Here is a 13,708-nt window from a genome sequence, read left to right on the forward strand (position 1 = left end):
AGAGGAAGCATTCCTTTCATGATTCTACCTCAGACTTGAGCACCATAGTATGTTGGAAAACACATGATATATATACCAGTAAGTAGACACAGATGATGTTTTGTAGAGGTGGTCATTGCTATACCATCTGCCAGGTCCTGCACTTGGTTAAAAAAAAGAAGAAAAGAAATTAGTTTGGCAGGATTTGCTCTTCACAAAATCATGCTGATTTTTGCCAATTCTATGTAATTTGATATGCTCTTGCAAAATGAGTAAGAGAAAAGTGCTTTCACATTGAGCTACAGGAAAAATATGGCCATTGTTCTTATGACCTTAGTTTAAAAAAATTCAAGTATGAGTAAGACAGGGACATGGTAAATAAAAGATAAAATAAAGGAGATGGAGACAGCTGGGTAACTAATTCAGAATGACCAAAACTCAAAAATTGTTTGTAGCTGTAATATAATTCATATATTATTGCCATGTCTCAAACTAAAAAGAAGGGGAATGAAATCGAAAGCCCTCTGGGATCAAAATATGCTCAATTCAGGACTTGAAAACTTGTCTTTTAAACTTATGCTAGTAAATTTCTGCAGAACATGTGTGTGAATTTGTGAAAGGTAACAATTACATACAAACAAATTCTTCCTAATTTATAGTCAAATTCTCCACATGATTAATGAAATATAGGAGATCTAGTTGATATTACCTACTAACATTATTTCAGTCATTACCATGTCGATTTCACAATGATTTTGGAAGAGGCTAATTGAACTTTGTCAAATATAAGTAAAGGGCATAACTCTGATTTCTTATCCATTTTGCTTTTATTAAACAAAATGATGGACATTTAGGTTGGTTCCATGTCCTGGCTTTTGTAAATAGTACTGCAATGAACATTGTGGTACATGTCTCTTTTTGAATCATGGTTTCCTGAGGGCAAATGCCCAGTAGTGGGATTGCTGGGTCATATGGTAGTTCTATTTTTAGTGTTTTGATGAATCTCCATACTGTTTTCCGTAGTGGCTGTATCAATTTACATTCCCACCAACAGTGCAGGAGTGTTCCCTTTTCACCACACACTTTCCAGCATTTATTGTTTCTAGATTTTTTAATAAGGGCCATCGACAGTTGAATGGATAAAGAAGATGTGGCACATATATACAATGGAATATTACTCAGCCATAAAAAGAAATGAGATTGAGTTATTTGTAGTGAGGTGGATGGACCTACAGTCTGTCATACAGACTGAAGTAAGTCAGAAAGGGAAAAACAAATACTGTATGGTAACACATATATATGGAATCTAAAAAAAATGGTATTGATAAACCTAGTTGCAAGGCAGGAATAAAGATGTAGACATAGAGAATGGATTTGAGGACACCGGGTGGGAGGCGGAAGCTGGGACAAAGTGAGAGTAGCATCGACATATATACACTACCGAGTGTACAATAGTTAGCTAGTGTGAAGCAACAGCATAGCGCCGGGAGATCAGCTCAGTCTTTGCGATGACCTAGAGGAGTGGGATAGGGAGGATGGGAGGGAGGCTCAAGAGGGAGGGGATATGGGGACATATGTATGCATATGGCGGATTCACTTTGATGAAATTAACAGAAACTAACACAGTATTGTGAAACAATTATACTCCAATGAAGACCTATTTTTAAAAAATGATGACTAAATGATTTCAAATGAGGATTCATTCTAAATGTTGAATGAATGGGTTTTAGTGAAGTTGGTTTATGTGTAGTACTTCCAGTTTTTACTGTGAGTGAGGGGCACAGATAAGAGAATCACCAGTGCCCCATATTCACATTAAACTAATTTTGTTGTTTTCTTTTAAAACAATGTCTCTTACTAAATTACATTTCCTTCTATGTAAAAATCAAGTTCTTTAAATGAAAGTTATGAAAATTTAATTATCTTAACGTATTTATTCACTCAACTAATATACAGCACATACTATGTGCAAGGCACTGCAGGACACTGATACTATATACTTAGTTTAAAAAAATAGATTTGGTTTACACTTTGCATTAACAGATCTTATATATCAAATTACATGCCACAAATTTTATGGCATTTCATTCTTAACGTATTTATCTACTCCCTCTGTTTCATCATGGCATTTCACCAAAGATTCAAGCTTCTGTTAATTTGATAAGAATTGCCAACTTGTATGACTATCGGAGAACATATAGACATGGTTCTAGGTGTTATCCATGCTTTCCGCATGCAGCTCTGTGCCGGAGAGTCTCATCACCTGGGTTCTCTTGCTCTCTGCTTCTCATGGGGTTCAGCATTGGGGAGCACTGGCCGGCAATGTAAGTGAGAAAGACAGAGAGGTTGGGATATTCTTTCCTAATTTTTTCTTCTGCAGCATGATGATGGCAGTAGCTCCATTCTCTATGGACACAGCTCCTGTCCAGTGGTTCCTATTCCAAGAGGATGGCCTTCCAGGGTTCCAGAAACACAGTTTCCTCCTCTTGCCCCTTCAGACCTAGAGGTAGAAGCCCTCCCCTCTGTTGCTCCTCCTTGGGTACTTTGCCACCCTCTGTTGGTTCACTTAACTCCCCACACCTCCCTCATTCATCCCTTCATTAAATTCTCCTTTCTTAAACACTTCAAGGGTGCCGCCTCTTTCCTGCTGGTACTCAAGAGAATAGTTTTATATCTGGGGAAAAGTTTCCAGTGGTAACACGATAAGAGATGCAAAGCCATTTGAACTATATCGGATGCACTAGAAAAATAGAATTCAGTTTCCAAGAAACTTGTAGACAAACTCTTCTGCACTTCCAGAATATATGTGAATATAGTTGGTTATTTATAAAGTTAATGAATTGACTGGAAAAAATTCAATCCTGTTTTTTGCTTTGCTTGCATCCAGTATAAATGCAGTGACTGCTAGTTTAGAGGTGACAAACTGTGGCCTAACAAACCAAACCTTTATTTTTTGCAGGTAAAGTTTTACCATGCAGCAACACCTACCTCTTTACGCATAGTCTATGGCTGCCTTAGACTACCATGGCGGAGGTGAACACTTGCAACAGAGACCTTATGGCTCACAAAGCCTAAAATATTTACTATCTGGCTTTTTACAGAGAGCTTCGCTGACCTTTGAACTGTTTGATTGAAAGACGTATTTGTCATTTTATTTATTTTGGCCTCATTTGGATACTTCTCTGCATTTTGTATACCCCATATGCTCTCTCACACATACAGTAGCTCAATCAATGTTGATTAATGAAGGAAGGGAGAATGCACTGACAAATATAGAACTCATAACCTCAGTTTTACTTTAAATTCAGAGAATACATTTTCATTCTTTTGCAAGATTTATTAGCCAAGTTTTAAATATGGTTATGGAAATTTGGGGTTTGATGTTTTAAAAATTGGTAACCTGGTAGTTCTATACACTTAACATACGATGACTATTATTATTAAAAATACGTTTGAATTCCATTTATTGAATAATTTAAATGGGGGCACATGTTCAAACTTTCATCATTGTTATATTTCCTAGTGGTGTTTTGAGAGTGGTACAGTTTTTTAAAATAATATGAAATACACGTGGCAATATATTAACTTCTGAGTGGTAGAATTATAGGCTTGATTTTTTTTGTTTCTTCTTTTTGTGTTGTTGATTTTTCCAAATATGACAATAAGTATTATTTTTATAATGAGAAAATAAGGTAATTTTTAAAATATGGAATATGTTTAGCTTCATGTAACTGAATATTTCATATTGCTATTTTAGTTTGAGAAACAAAAGACAGATCTTTAGATTACAAAATTCACGGCATAAAATTAAGTCTGAGAACCCTTCTCAAGCTACTATTTTAAGAAAATATTCAACTGGCATATATTGATTGAAAACTAGGAAATAAAAACATTCACATTAAAAATTTTTTAAAGTTTTGCATGAATTTTAACTTTAAATAGCAGAATATCAAATAGATAATCTCATATTTGTATATGCATTTTTTATACATCTTCCTACTGCCATTCGACAAAAGGAAATAAAATGCCTTCATATTTCCTCATTTGTAATGTACATCATTTGTAATTTGTATTTAGTGATATGAAAGCAGATCTACATTTTTTTCTATTATTAGAAGTGTTTGTTTTAACCCTCTTTTATTTTCAGTAGCCTAAGAGCACCAGTGGTACCTTATGTGGAAACTTACTTGTTGGTTTACCCAAAAGGGACTGCTGTGTGACAAAGTCAGATGATGTCCTAAAAATGGTATTATTATACCCAAGAATAGCCAGTTTGTGTTTCTTTTATTAGAAGGTCTTAAGCTTTTGTGTCATGGTATATAATTTATCAGTTATATTTCTGTTGTATTCCTTCACTGTGAGGGTAGTGCCTGCCACATGGAATTTTTGTCTATTTTATTAATGCTCCATCATTTGTTCTGACATAGACTAAGTTCTGTTTTAAATAGGTATTGCTAATGAAGGTCTCTAGGATGTGAGTAGATCATAGAGGCTTACAATCAGAATAGAAGAGTGATTCTTTTCCACCTTTTAAAAGTCCATTTTATAATATTTGTCCTTTTCTATACATGTTTTTATTTCTCCTCTATTTATCAAGCTTCCATTTGTTTAGTATCTTTCCATCAGCAGCATAAGAACCATACAAATACAAGGAACTGAACACATGATACAACAGTCATACCCTGGAAATACCTGATAAGTGACCATTAACTTACAAGATATTTTTATGTCATACCACAGCCAAAACATTACATCAAGAGACACTTTTAGGCACATCACAAATTCATGAACTTTACTCGTAGGAGAGCCCATCAGGTCCTCACTCAAAAATCATTAATTCTTTCAGACTGTTTTAACAATCTGTGAATTTCCTGCACATAGAAAATCAGAAACAGCAGATTTGAATGGGAACTCTATTTATTTATTTATGTATTAATTTTTGGCTGCGTTGGGTCTTCGTTACTGCACATGGGCTTTCTCTAGTTGCGGTGAGCAGGGGCTACTCATCGTTGTGGTGCTCATTGCGGTGGCTTCTCTTGTTGTGGAGCACAGACTCTAGGTGCGTGGGTTTCAGTAGTTGTGACACACGGGCTCAGTAGTTGTGGCTCGCGGGCTCTAGAGCGCAGGCTTCAGTAGTTGTGGCGCACGGGCTTAGTTGCCCCGCAGCATGTGGGATCTTCCCGGACCAGGGCTCGAACCTGTGTCTCCTGCATTGGCAGGCGGATTCTTAACCACTGCGCCACCAGGGAATACCTGAATGGGGACTCTTTTTTTTTTTTTTTTTTGCGGTACTGTTGTGGCCTCTCCCGTTGCAGAGCAACAGGCTCCAGCCGTGCAGGCTCAGCGGCCATGGCTCATGGGCCCAGCCGCTCCACGGCATGTGGGATCTTCCCGGACCGGGGCACGAACCCGTGTCCCCTGCATCGGTAGGCAGACTCTCAACCACTGCGCCACCAGGGAAGCCCGGGGACTCTTGATAGAGGTATTTTCAGCAACAAAAACCAAGAGCCAGGAGAGAAGATAAGAAAACTATTCAAAATAAAGTAAAAACTCAAAACATAGTGGACCTGTGAGTATAGGTCAAACACCCTTACACTTCTCAAGAGCCTCTGAATATATCATTATGTTAAAAGCATAAGACAATCTTTTATATCCGTTGTAATGACATATTTCTTTAATAAAACATCAATTTCTGTTCAATAAAGCTTAGACAATTATGACACCTTTCTGCAAGATTTCCATAAAAATAATAACAAATGAAAAACATTTTGGGTATTGAAGACATATCATCATATGCTGTCTGAGAAACAAAAGATTACATGATATTTATGTATTCCTCTGTGCTTTTCCCTGAGAAAAAAATCGTATGGACTTGGGAAAAATCTGTCTTTAAAGCCATGTATTTTATGACCTCAGTGTCTTTCTGGTTCTTCAAATTCACTGGCAAGTGGTAATCTCCAGTTAATGCTTCCTCTAGGTCATTAGTTAACTAGAACAGTTCCCGGAAGAGACCCTTTTGAAAAGTCTACAAGAGGGACTTCCCCGGTGGCGCAGCAGTTAAGAGTCCACCTGCCAATGCAGGGGACACAGGTTCAATCCCTGGTTCGGGAAGATCCCACATGCCGCGGAGCAACTAAGCCTGCGCTCTAGAGCCCGTGAGCCACAACTACCGAGCCCACATGCCACAACTACTGAAGCCGGCACGCCTAGAGCCCTGCTCCTCAACAAGAGAAGCCACCTCATTGAGAAGCACGCGCACCTCAATGAGAAACAGGTGCACCGCAATGAAGAGTGGCCCCGCTCACTGCAACTAGAGAAAGCCTGCATGCAGCAATGAAGACCCAACGCAGCCAAGAGTGAATAAGTAAAATAAATAAATTTGTAGAAAGAAAAAAGTCTGTGAGAGATTGGATTTCTTGATGGTGCAGCATTTCTTTGTAAATATTCATAAAGCAAAGATGCCATTCTTTTTTTGAAAAATAATTGACAATTCAGCCATTTTTGATGCCCAGTTCAATGATTTTTAGTACATTCACAGAATTGTGCATTCATCACCACAATCAAATTTAGAATATTTTCATTTTCTCAAAAAGAAACCCAAAAGAAATAAAATGGAAAAGAAAAAGAAACCCACACCCCTAAACCATGGATCTCATTTCCTCCCAACCTCCCCAGACCTAGACTAAAACTAATTTACTTTCTGTCTCTATAGGTTTGTTTCTTCTGGACATTTCATATAAATGGAATCATACAATATGTGGTCCTTTGTGATAGGCTTCTTTAACTTAGCATGTTTTTCAAGGTTCATCCATGTTGTAGCATGTGTCAGCACTTCATTTTTTTATTGCCAAATAATATTCCATTGTATAGATACACCACATTTAATTTATTAAATTATCAGTTGATGAACATTTAGGTTGTTTCTATTTTTGGCTATTATAAACAACAGTGCCATTCTGCGGCTGTATTTATGTTATTTTTATTATACTAGCTTATGGATGTGATTAGCTTTGCAAATATTTGTCACCAAGGAGCCTGGTTCAGGGTGAGTTTACCACTTCCTATAGTGTAAATCAAGATGGAGGTAAACATGGGTGCTTTTGGTATATGGGTAGTGTTATGTATGTGTAACCTGCAGGGGAAGCCTCAATTATAATACACAGAGAGAATTTTTCTCTAGTGATTCCTAAGTGGGATCATGGTCCATTTCAACCATTTAATTTCTGAATAGAAGAGAGTAGAGGTAATAATTTAGACCCTTACCAGTTGGGTATGATTTTTCCAAAGTCCCTTCCTGGGGAATTTAACATTCTAAGAAGGGATGAATTCAGGACAAATAATTACAAAGCACAAAACAAAAGTACCTTGAAGAAATCTTGAGAAATCTCTTCCTAAGTGAAAGGAGGATAGGAAGAAACTTTTGGATTTAATCTTACAGGATGTTGCAATTCAAAGACCATTAAATTGTGCATAATGTACAATCCTCTTTTGCCAGACAGAGAAGTTTCCTGATTGTACTCTTGAGATATTATGAAGCATTTCTAAGGCTGCTATTAAACTAGAGAATTGTGAATTGGTAGTTTTTCAAATAAGTTACTCCAGACCTCAGTCTGGTCTAAAGCTTCCTGTTTTTACAATTAACTCCTCATGTTTCTTTGTTGAGTATGTGTGTGTGTGTGTGTGTGTGCGCGCGCGCGTGCGCGTGCACATGTAAAACCTAAAGATAGACCAGGAAGCATCTGGGGCCATCTGGTTCTAAAGGGGAATCCAGATTTCTGTGAGGTCTAGCTACTAAATGTAAAGAGGATAAACAATGTATTTTATACAACTCCTGTGCTAACCCCTCAGCCATTACTGTCCAAAATGCCCTTAACTTATAGTTGGTGTTAAACTTTATGGGTTTTTCATTTATGAATGAAGCAGGTTGGTCTGTCTTAAGATAAATCACGTTATAGGCAATGAACACTTCCATGTTGTTTAGCGAAGCTTCTGAGGGATTACAAAGAAAAGTGGACATGTCAGGCATTGGGCTGTTCCTGAAAGCAATGCTTCCTTCTTGGTGCCTGTTCACTCTTTGTCCATGTTTCCAAATAAAGGATTGTGATTAAGAAAGAGTCATCAAGAGCAGAAGGAAAAAATTGCTAGCAACCAAGATGACCCAAGGCTTGTGTACTGGCCAGGGCAATACAAGATTCTACTCTGTATACCACCTAGCAAAGTGCCACATGAATGCATCCTAATTTTAATTAAGATGATTTCTCTGTTCTCCAAAGCAAGAGTCCTTCTGCTGCAACCAAAGTAAGAGAGGTTACATTTCAAGTTTTTTCCTCAAGATTCTTAATTTGAGGGGAATAATGATGAAAACAACACCGATAACATTTATAAAGCACTTACTATAGGTTGCCATTTAATTTAACTCTATTAATTTAACTCTGCTTTACACATGAAGAAAGTGAAGTGCAGAGAGGTTGACAGACTTGCCTAGGCTCACACAGCTGGTAAGTATCAGAGCCTGGATTTGAATCCCGCAGAAGATTCTAGAACCCAGGCTCTTAACAACCTAATTAAGAAATTGTGCTGTTCTTAATTCAGTGCTATGATAAAAACATTTTTTTTGTTATTTTTGGCTGCTTTGGGTCTTTGTTGCTGCATGAGGACTATCTCTAAATGTGGCGAGCGGGGGTTACTCTTCACTGCAGTGCATGGGGTTCTCATTGCCGTGGCTTCTCTTGTTGCGGAGCATGGGCTCTAGGCGTGTGGGCTTCAGTAGTTGTGACAAGCAGGCTCAGAAGTTGTGGCTCACAGGCTCTAGAGCGCAGGCTCAGTAGTTATGGCACACGGGCTTAGTTGCTCTGCGGCATGTGGGATCTTCCCGGACCAGAGCTCGAACCTGTGTCCCCCGCACTGGCGGGTGGATTCTTAACCACTGTGCCACCGAGTAAGTCTGACAAAAACAGTTCTACTGCTAATTTAAAATATAAGTACTCAAAGTAGATGTAAATGTAAGCACACATTGTAAAACTATAATACTATATTTTCTCAAAAAAAATTTGTTTTGCATGTCATTCTGTCCCAGGGAAAAGGTTTTTATTTTCCTTCAAAATGAGGAGGAGTAACATTTGATTTTGCTGGGGAACTGTTAAAATTACTTTGATGGTTCTAGTCGTGCACAGCATTGAGATTTATAACAAATATGTAATCTGTTTATTTGTCACCCAACTTGGATGACTTCCAAATGTTTCCTCTTAGTAGCTCTTGATTTTGTTTGGATTTTTTTCAATCACCAAATAGTCAAACAACAATGTCTGAATCACGTTTGCTCCAGTTAGGGAACACCAACAAGTTGAAAGACGGCTTTGGTTATTTAAAATCCTACTACATTCACTTGCAACTTTGCAGAACATGCATGCTTTCATGGACTGGATTTTTTAAAGGAGAAGAAGACAAAAAGGAAAACAAACAAACAAGCGAGTTTGCGGCCCAAGTCCCTCCTTTGCTATTTACTGCAGTGAGTTTTCCTACTCCGTTTTGCTGGCGAAAGCACGCTCAACAGATCAAATCAAACTGTCCGAAAAAGGCTGTCTGCATCCCTCATGTTTAAAGGAGAGGGATTTCGTTCCCTTTCCTTCACACATCAAAGAAGGCACTCGGGGAGGAAGTAAACCATAATTAGGCATGAGCAAGGGAGCAACAGACCCCTTCCTCTCCTTTCCCTATCCCCGCCCCCCAGGCCCTGGCAATAGTCCGGGGCGCGAGCGAGTCGCGGGCCACCGAAGCAGCCGCAGGGAGCGCGCGTCCACGCCTCGCCCACCGCCAAGATCTGGGCGGCGGCGGGGCCGGCCCGGGGGCGCGCGCGCTGGGGAGCGCGCTCATGCAGCGGTTTTCTTCTCCCACAATCCAGAGGCTGCGGCGCGGGAGGGGCGGGGAGTCGGCGGAAGGATATGGGCGCGGAGGGAGCAGCGCGCCCCTTTGACGGCGGGCTGGAGGCGCTGGTTGGGCGGCGGGGAGCGGGGTGTGATGCGGCAATGCGGTTCTGAGGCCGTTACTCTGGCTCCTCCAGAGAGGGCGGAGAAGGAGGCTGTAACGCGGCGGTGATTTTGTGCCAGGGCTTCCCTGAGGCGCACTGAAAAGGCTGGCGGGGCTCGGGAAACTGGGGGGTTAGGGACACACATTCAAGCCCCCACCCCCTGGGAGGGGAAGGGGGCAGGCGGCGAGGCTTGGGGTCGACGGAGGGATGGTGTGCGGTCGGTGGGAAGGGGCGAGCCCTGCCTGTCGTTGGTGAGGGGCTGCGGGCAGGGGAGGCTCCGCGGGTCAAAGCGGCTCCATGCCCACTTTGGTGGGTGGAACGTGTGGAGCGGAACGCGGAGGTAAAGCCTGACGGCCGCTCGCAACCCTTAACGTGGTATCTAACGTGGGATTTCATTTAGCCCACGGGGGGATTAATTCATTGGGGGCAGCCTCGCTGGTCTGGCTCCTCCAGGAGCTGGGCAACCTTGACGGGCTTTTTGTCTTGCTGCTCCAACCCCTTCTCCCTTCCTCCTCCTCCTCCAGATGCCTTTTCTCTGCCCCTCCTCGCCCGGTACAGACATTTCCAGGGCAGGCTGCTGCTCGTGGCTGCTGTCGAAGCCACTTCTCGGGATTTCGGCTCGTTTCCCTCTGGGGTGTTTTTTGAGGAGGGAGAGTTTTTCTCCCCTCCACGATGGGATTTTCTTCCCGTGCCAAAATGGACTTTCATTGATTTCTACTTACTTCTTCAACGTTTAGTGACCAATTCCTTAGGGTTATTTTTGTGGTAGTTCCTTTTTTCAAGTACATTCTCTGTAAAATGGAGAACGAGATTTTTACTCCCCTTCTGGAGCAGTTCATGACCAGCCCCTTGGTCACTTGGGTAAGTGGGGTGTTATTTATTGTATATTTTGCTGCATTATTTGTGGCTGCAGAGATGGAGGTGGGCATTCGTGTCGTGATGATCATCATTCTGTTCTAGGTTAAAACGTTTGGACCTCTGGCTGCAGGAAATGGGACCAACCTGGATGAATATGTGGCTTTGGTGGATGGGGTGTTCTTGAACCAAGTCATGCTCCAAATGTAAGTGTTCTTTTTTTTTTCTTTCTAGGCAACTTTTTTTTTTTTTTAAACTTGCATACTGTGAACTTAGAGGCTTTATGTTTTAAGATCCTAATTTAGTTTTTTGGCGAGAAAAATTCAGGTGGTTTAAGAATTGGACCTTGAAAGGAGTGATAATCTTACATTTATCAGCCCATTTATCACAAGCCAGTAATTATACGTGTTAAAATTGTGAAACTTTAATTTTTCATTCTGCAAATCATGTATTGTCACTTATTTTCTTCAATGCTGAAATCCAAACCACATTGTATCCTCTGATAATTTTGTAAAATGAAGAGGGAAATTACAATAGTTTCCTAAGGGAGAAAAAGGCTTTACTGTGAAGTTATGTGCATTTGGTGCAGAAATGTTTCTTATTAACCTTTGTGTCTAAAAATAAATGGCTCAAAATTTGAAACTGGTGAAGTAATAACAGATTTCAGAGGAAAGAATTTCAAACAACAGTTCTGATTGGTGAGGACTGTTGCTGTAGGCAGTACTTGAAATGCATATAATAACTAAAGTCTGATTAGGTGATTTATTGTGTGAATTAGTAGATTAATATTTGGGGAATCATTTTAAGGTATTCTTAGAGCTAGTTTTGAAATGCAGGTGGTTGAAATCTTGGTGACAACTGGCTAATGATTTAGTAGGCAAATCTTTGTCTTTTATGTTCATGATATTGGGTTTAAATTAAGTAGGAAAGTGATTTTGAGGTGGCAATTGAATATCGAAATCATTGGTAGCTGGATCAGTGAAATCAAAGCTCCATTTTTATCATAGTTATTGTAGTATATGTGCATTCTCAGCACATCAGTGTAGTGAATATTACAGTTGTGCTTAAAATAATGTGTGTTTAGCCTTATTTGTCTTGAATACAAACTGATTACAAGAGTAATTTGGAACTTTCAATTTTAAGACATTCTTATGTTTTATATGTTTGGGAATTTAGTACATTATTAATAAATAATTGTTACCAGAGAATAAATCTACTGTTAATAGACTAATAACCTAACATGTAAATGATCAGTTCAGTATTTTTTTTGGTATTAGTTTTCTTTTTAGATTTTTCTACTTAAAAGAAGGTATAAGTCAAATCCATAAATAACTGTTCCACTGGTAAACTTAACAGTCTGTGTACTCAAAGAGACTCGTAGTTTATATGCTCAAAGAGATTTTTGTGCTGTTTTTCATGTATGTGTTGATCCTACAGGGAAGTATTATACTACTACATGTTTTCCAGAAGTGTTTTGTGTAGGCATCCAAAGAAATATATGTTATCTGAATGTGTATGTATATTTTTTTTCTTAAAGAAGGAAAAGGGAATGTAGACATTAATTATTTCCAGGAATAATAAATATATTTTGGGCTGCTCTCCCATGGAACTATCTTTAATCTTTGAAATATCCCGCTATTTCCCAAGCAAAATGGTAGAATAATTAAACTGACTTCTATTTTAGGGAACACAAATGACAGGAAGGGTAGCCATTACAGTAGATACTCAGAACTTGTTCCCCCTATGTCTCTTTTCTTGTTTGTTTTTGGACAGAAGATTGTGAGTTTGTATGCTGAACCCTAAAAAAACAGTGTGCTCACAAAAATAGGAAAATACATTACTTTAGTTTTCCCCTTTAATGGTTTTTATTTGAATGATTCTTTTTCCAAAAAACACTTAGATTTTTTGAATCCTAAATTGTTAGCCAAGGTGCTAAAAACAGACACTTCAGCTTGTTTCCACTTTGGGTACAGCTTTATACTTAAAATGTATATGTGTCTATATTTTGAAAGTAATGGTGTCCCAAAATAGTGGTTGCCAGGTTGTTTTTTTGGGAGGAGTAGCTCCATTCCAAACCTCAAATCTGCTTCTGTTTTCAATTCCACCTCTCAGTTTCTTTAAAAGTTTTTTCAGTGTCCTAATTCTGTTCTGAATGACCTATATAAATTAAAAGAAAAGAAAATTTTAAAAAGGAAGACGTATGTTTTAGCTTTTTAAAAACTATCTTTCTAAAATAAGATCAACACAAATTACCTAATTATTTACCAAATAGGGTAACAAAATACATTGTTTTAAAAGCTACATTTTACTAATTTTGAAATCATTAAGATTTCTATTAAGCACTTTGCTCAAATTAATGTTTGATTTAATATACTCTATTAAATTGTCAGTTGAAATGGTACCCAGTAAGTTAACCTAAAAGTTAGCTTCAGTCTGAGTAATTTCTAGATTACATTTGGTTATAGAATTTGTGAGCGAGAACCGTTTGTAAATGCAGCATGTGTATTTTCCTTCATGTTTCTTGTGCTTGGAGTTCATTGAGCTTCTTGGATCTGTGGTTTTGTAGTTTTTATCAAATTTGGAAAAATTTTGGCCATTATTTCTTTAAATATATATCCTTTCTTTGCCTCCTTTCCTCCTTTTGGAAGTCCAATTATATGTATATCAGGCTGCTCGATGTTCACTGATATACCATTCAATTTTTTTTTTCAGTCTTTTTTTCTCTGTTTCACTTTGGATAATCTTGCTAAATTCATTAATCTTTTTTTCTGTAATGTTTAATCTGCTGTTAATCCCATCCAGTGTATTTTTCATTTCAGGTACTGTAGTTTCATCTCTAAAAATTCA

General features: G+C 38.7%; 1 protein-coding gene across 14 annotated transcripts in view; it reads left to right on the top strand.

Moving 5' to 3' along the window:
* CCDC88A (coiled-coil domain containing 88A) overlaps positions 1–13,708 on the top strand; it is a 193,960-nt gene that overhangs the window by 55,604 nt on the left and 124,648 nt on the right. For 10 of the 14 annotated variants that reach the window (XM_033414198.2, XM_033414199.2, XM_033414200.2 and 7 more), the window contains exons 1-2: positions 10,026–10,867; positions 10,967–11,067. In XM_033414198.2, coding sequence (XP_033270089.1) covers positions 10,805–10,867; positions 10,967–11,067 — 164 coding nt within the window. In that variant the 5' untranslated portion in view covers positions 10,026–10,804. Of the gene's footprint in view, positions 1–10,019; positions 10,868–10,966; positions 11,068–13,708 lie in introns of those variants that run through there. The other 4 variants (XM_033414195.2, XM_033414194.2, XM_004284379.3 and 1 more) reach the window with 3 other exon arrangements.

Source organism: Orcinus orca, chromosome 13 (assembly GCF_937001465.1).
Source record: "Orcinus orca chromosome 13, mOrcOrc1.1, whole genome shotgun sequence".
Taxonomy (NCBI): Eukaryota; Metazoa; Chordata; class Mammalia; order Artiodactyla; family Delphinidae; genus Orcinus; species Orcinus orca.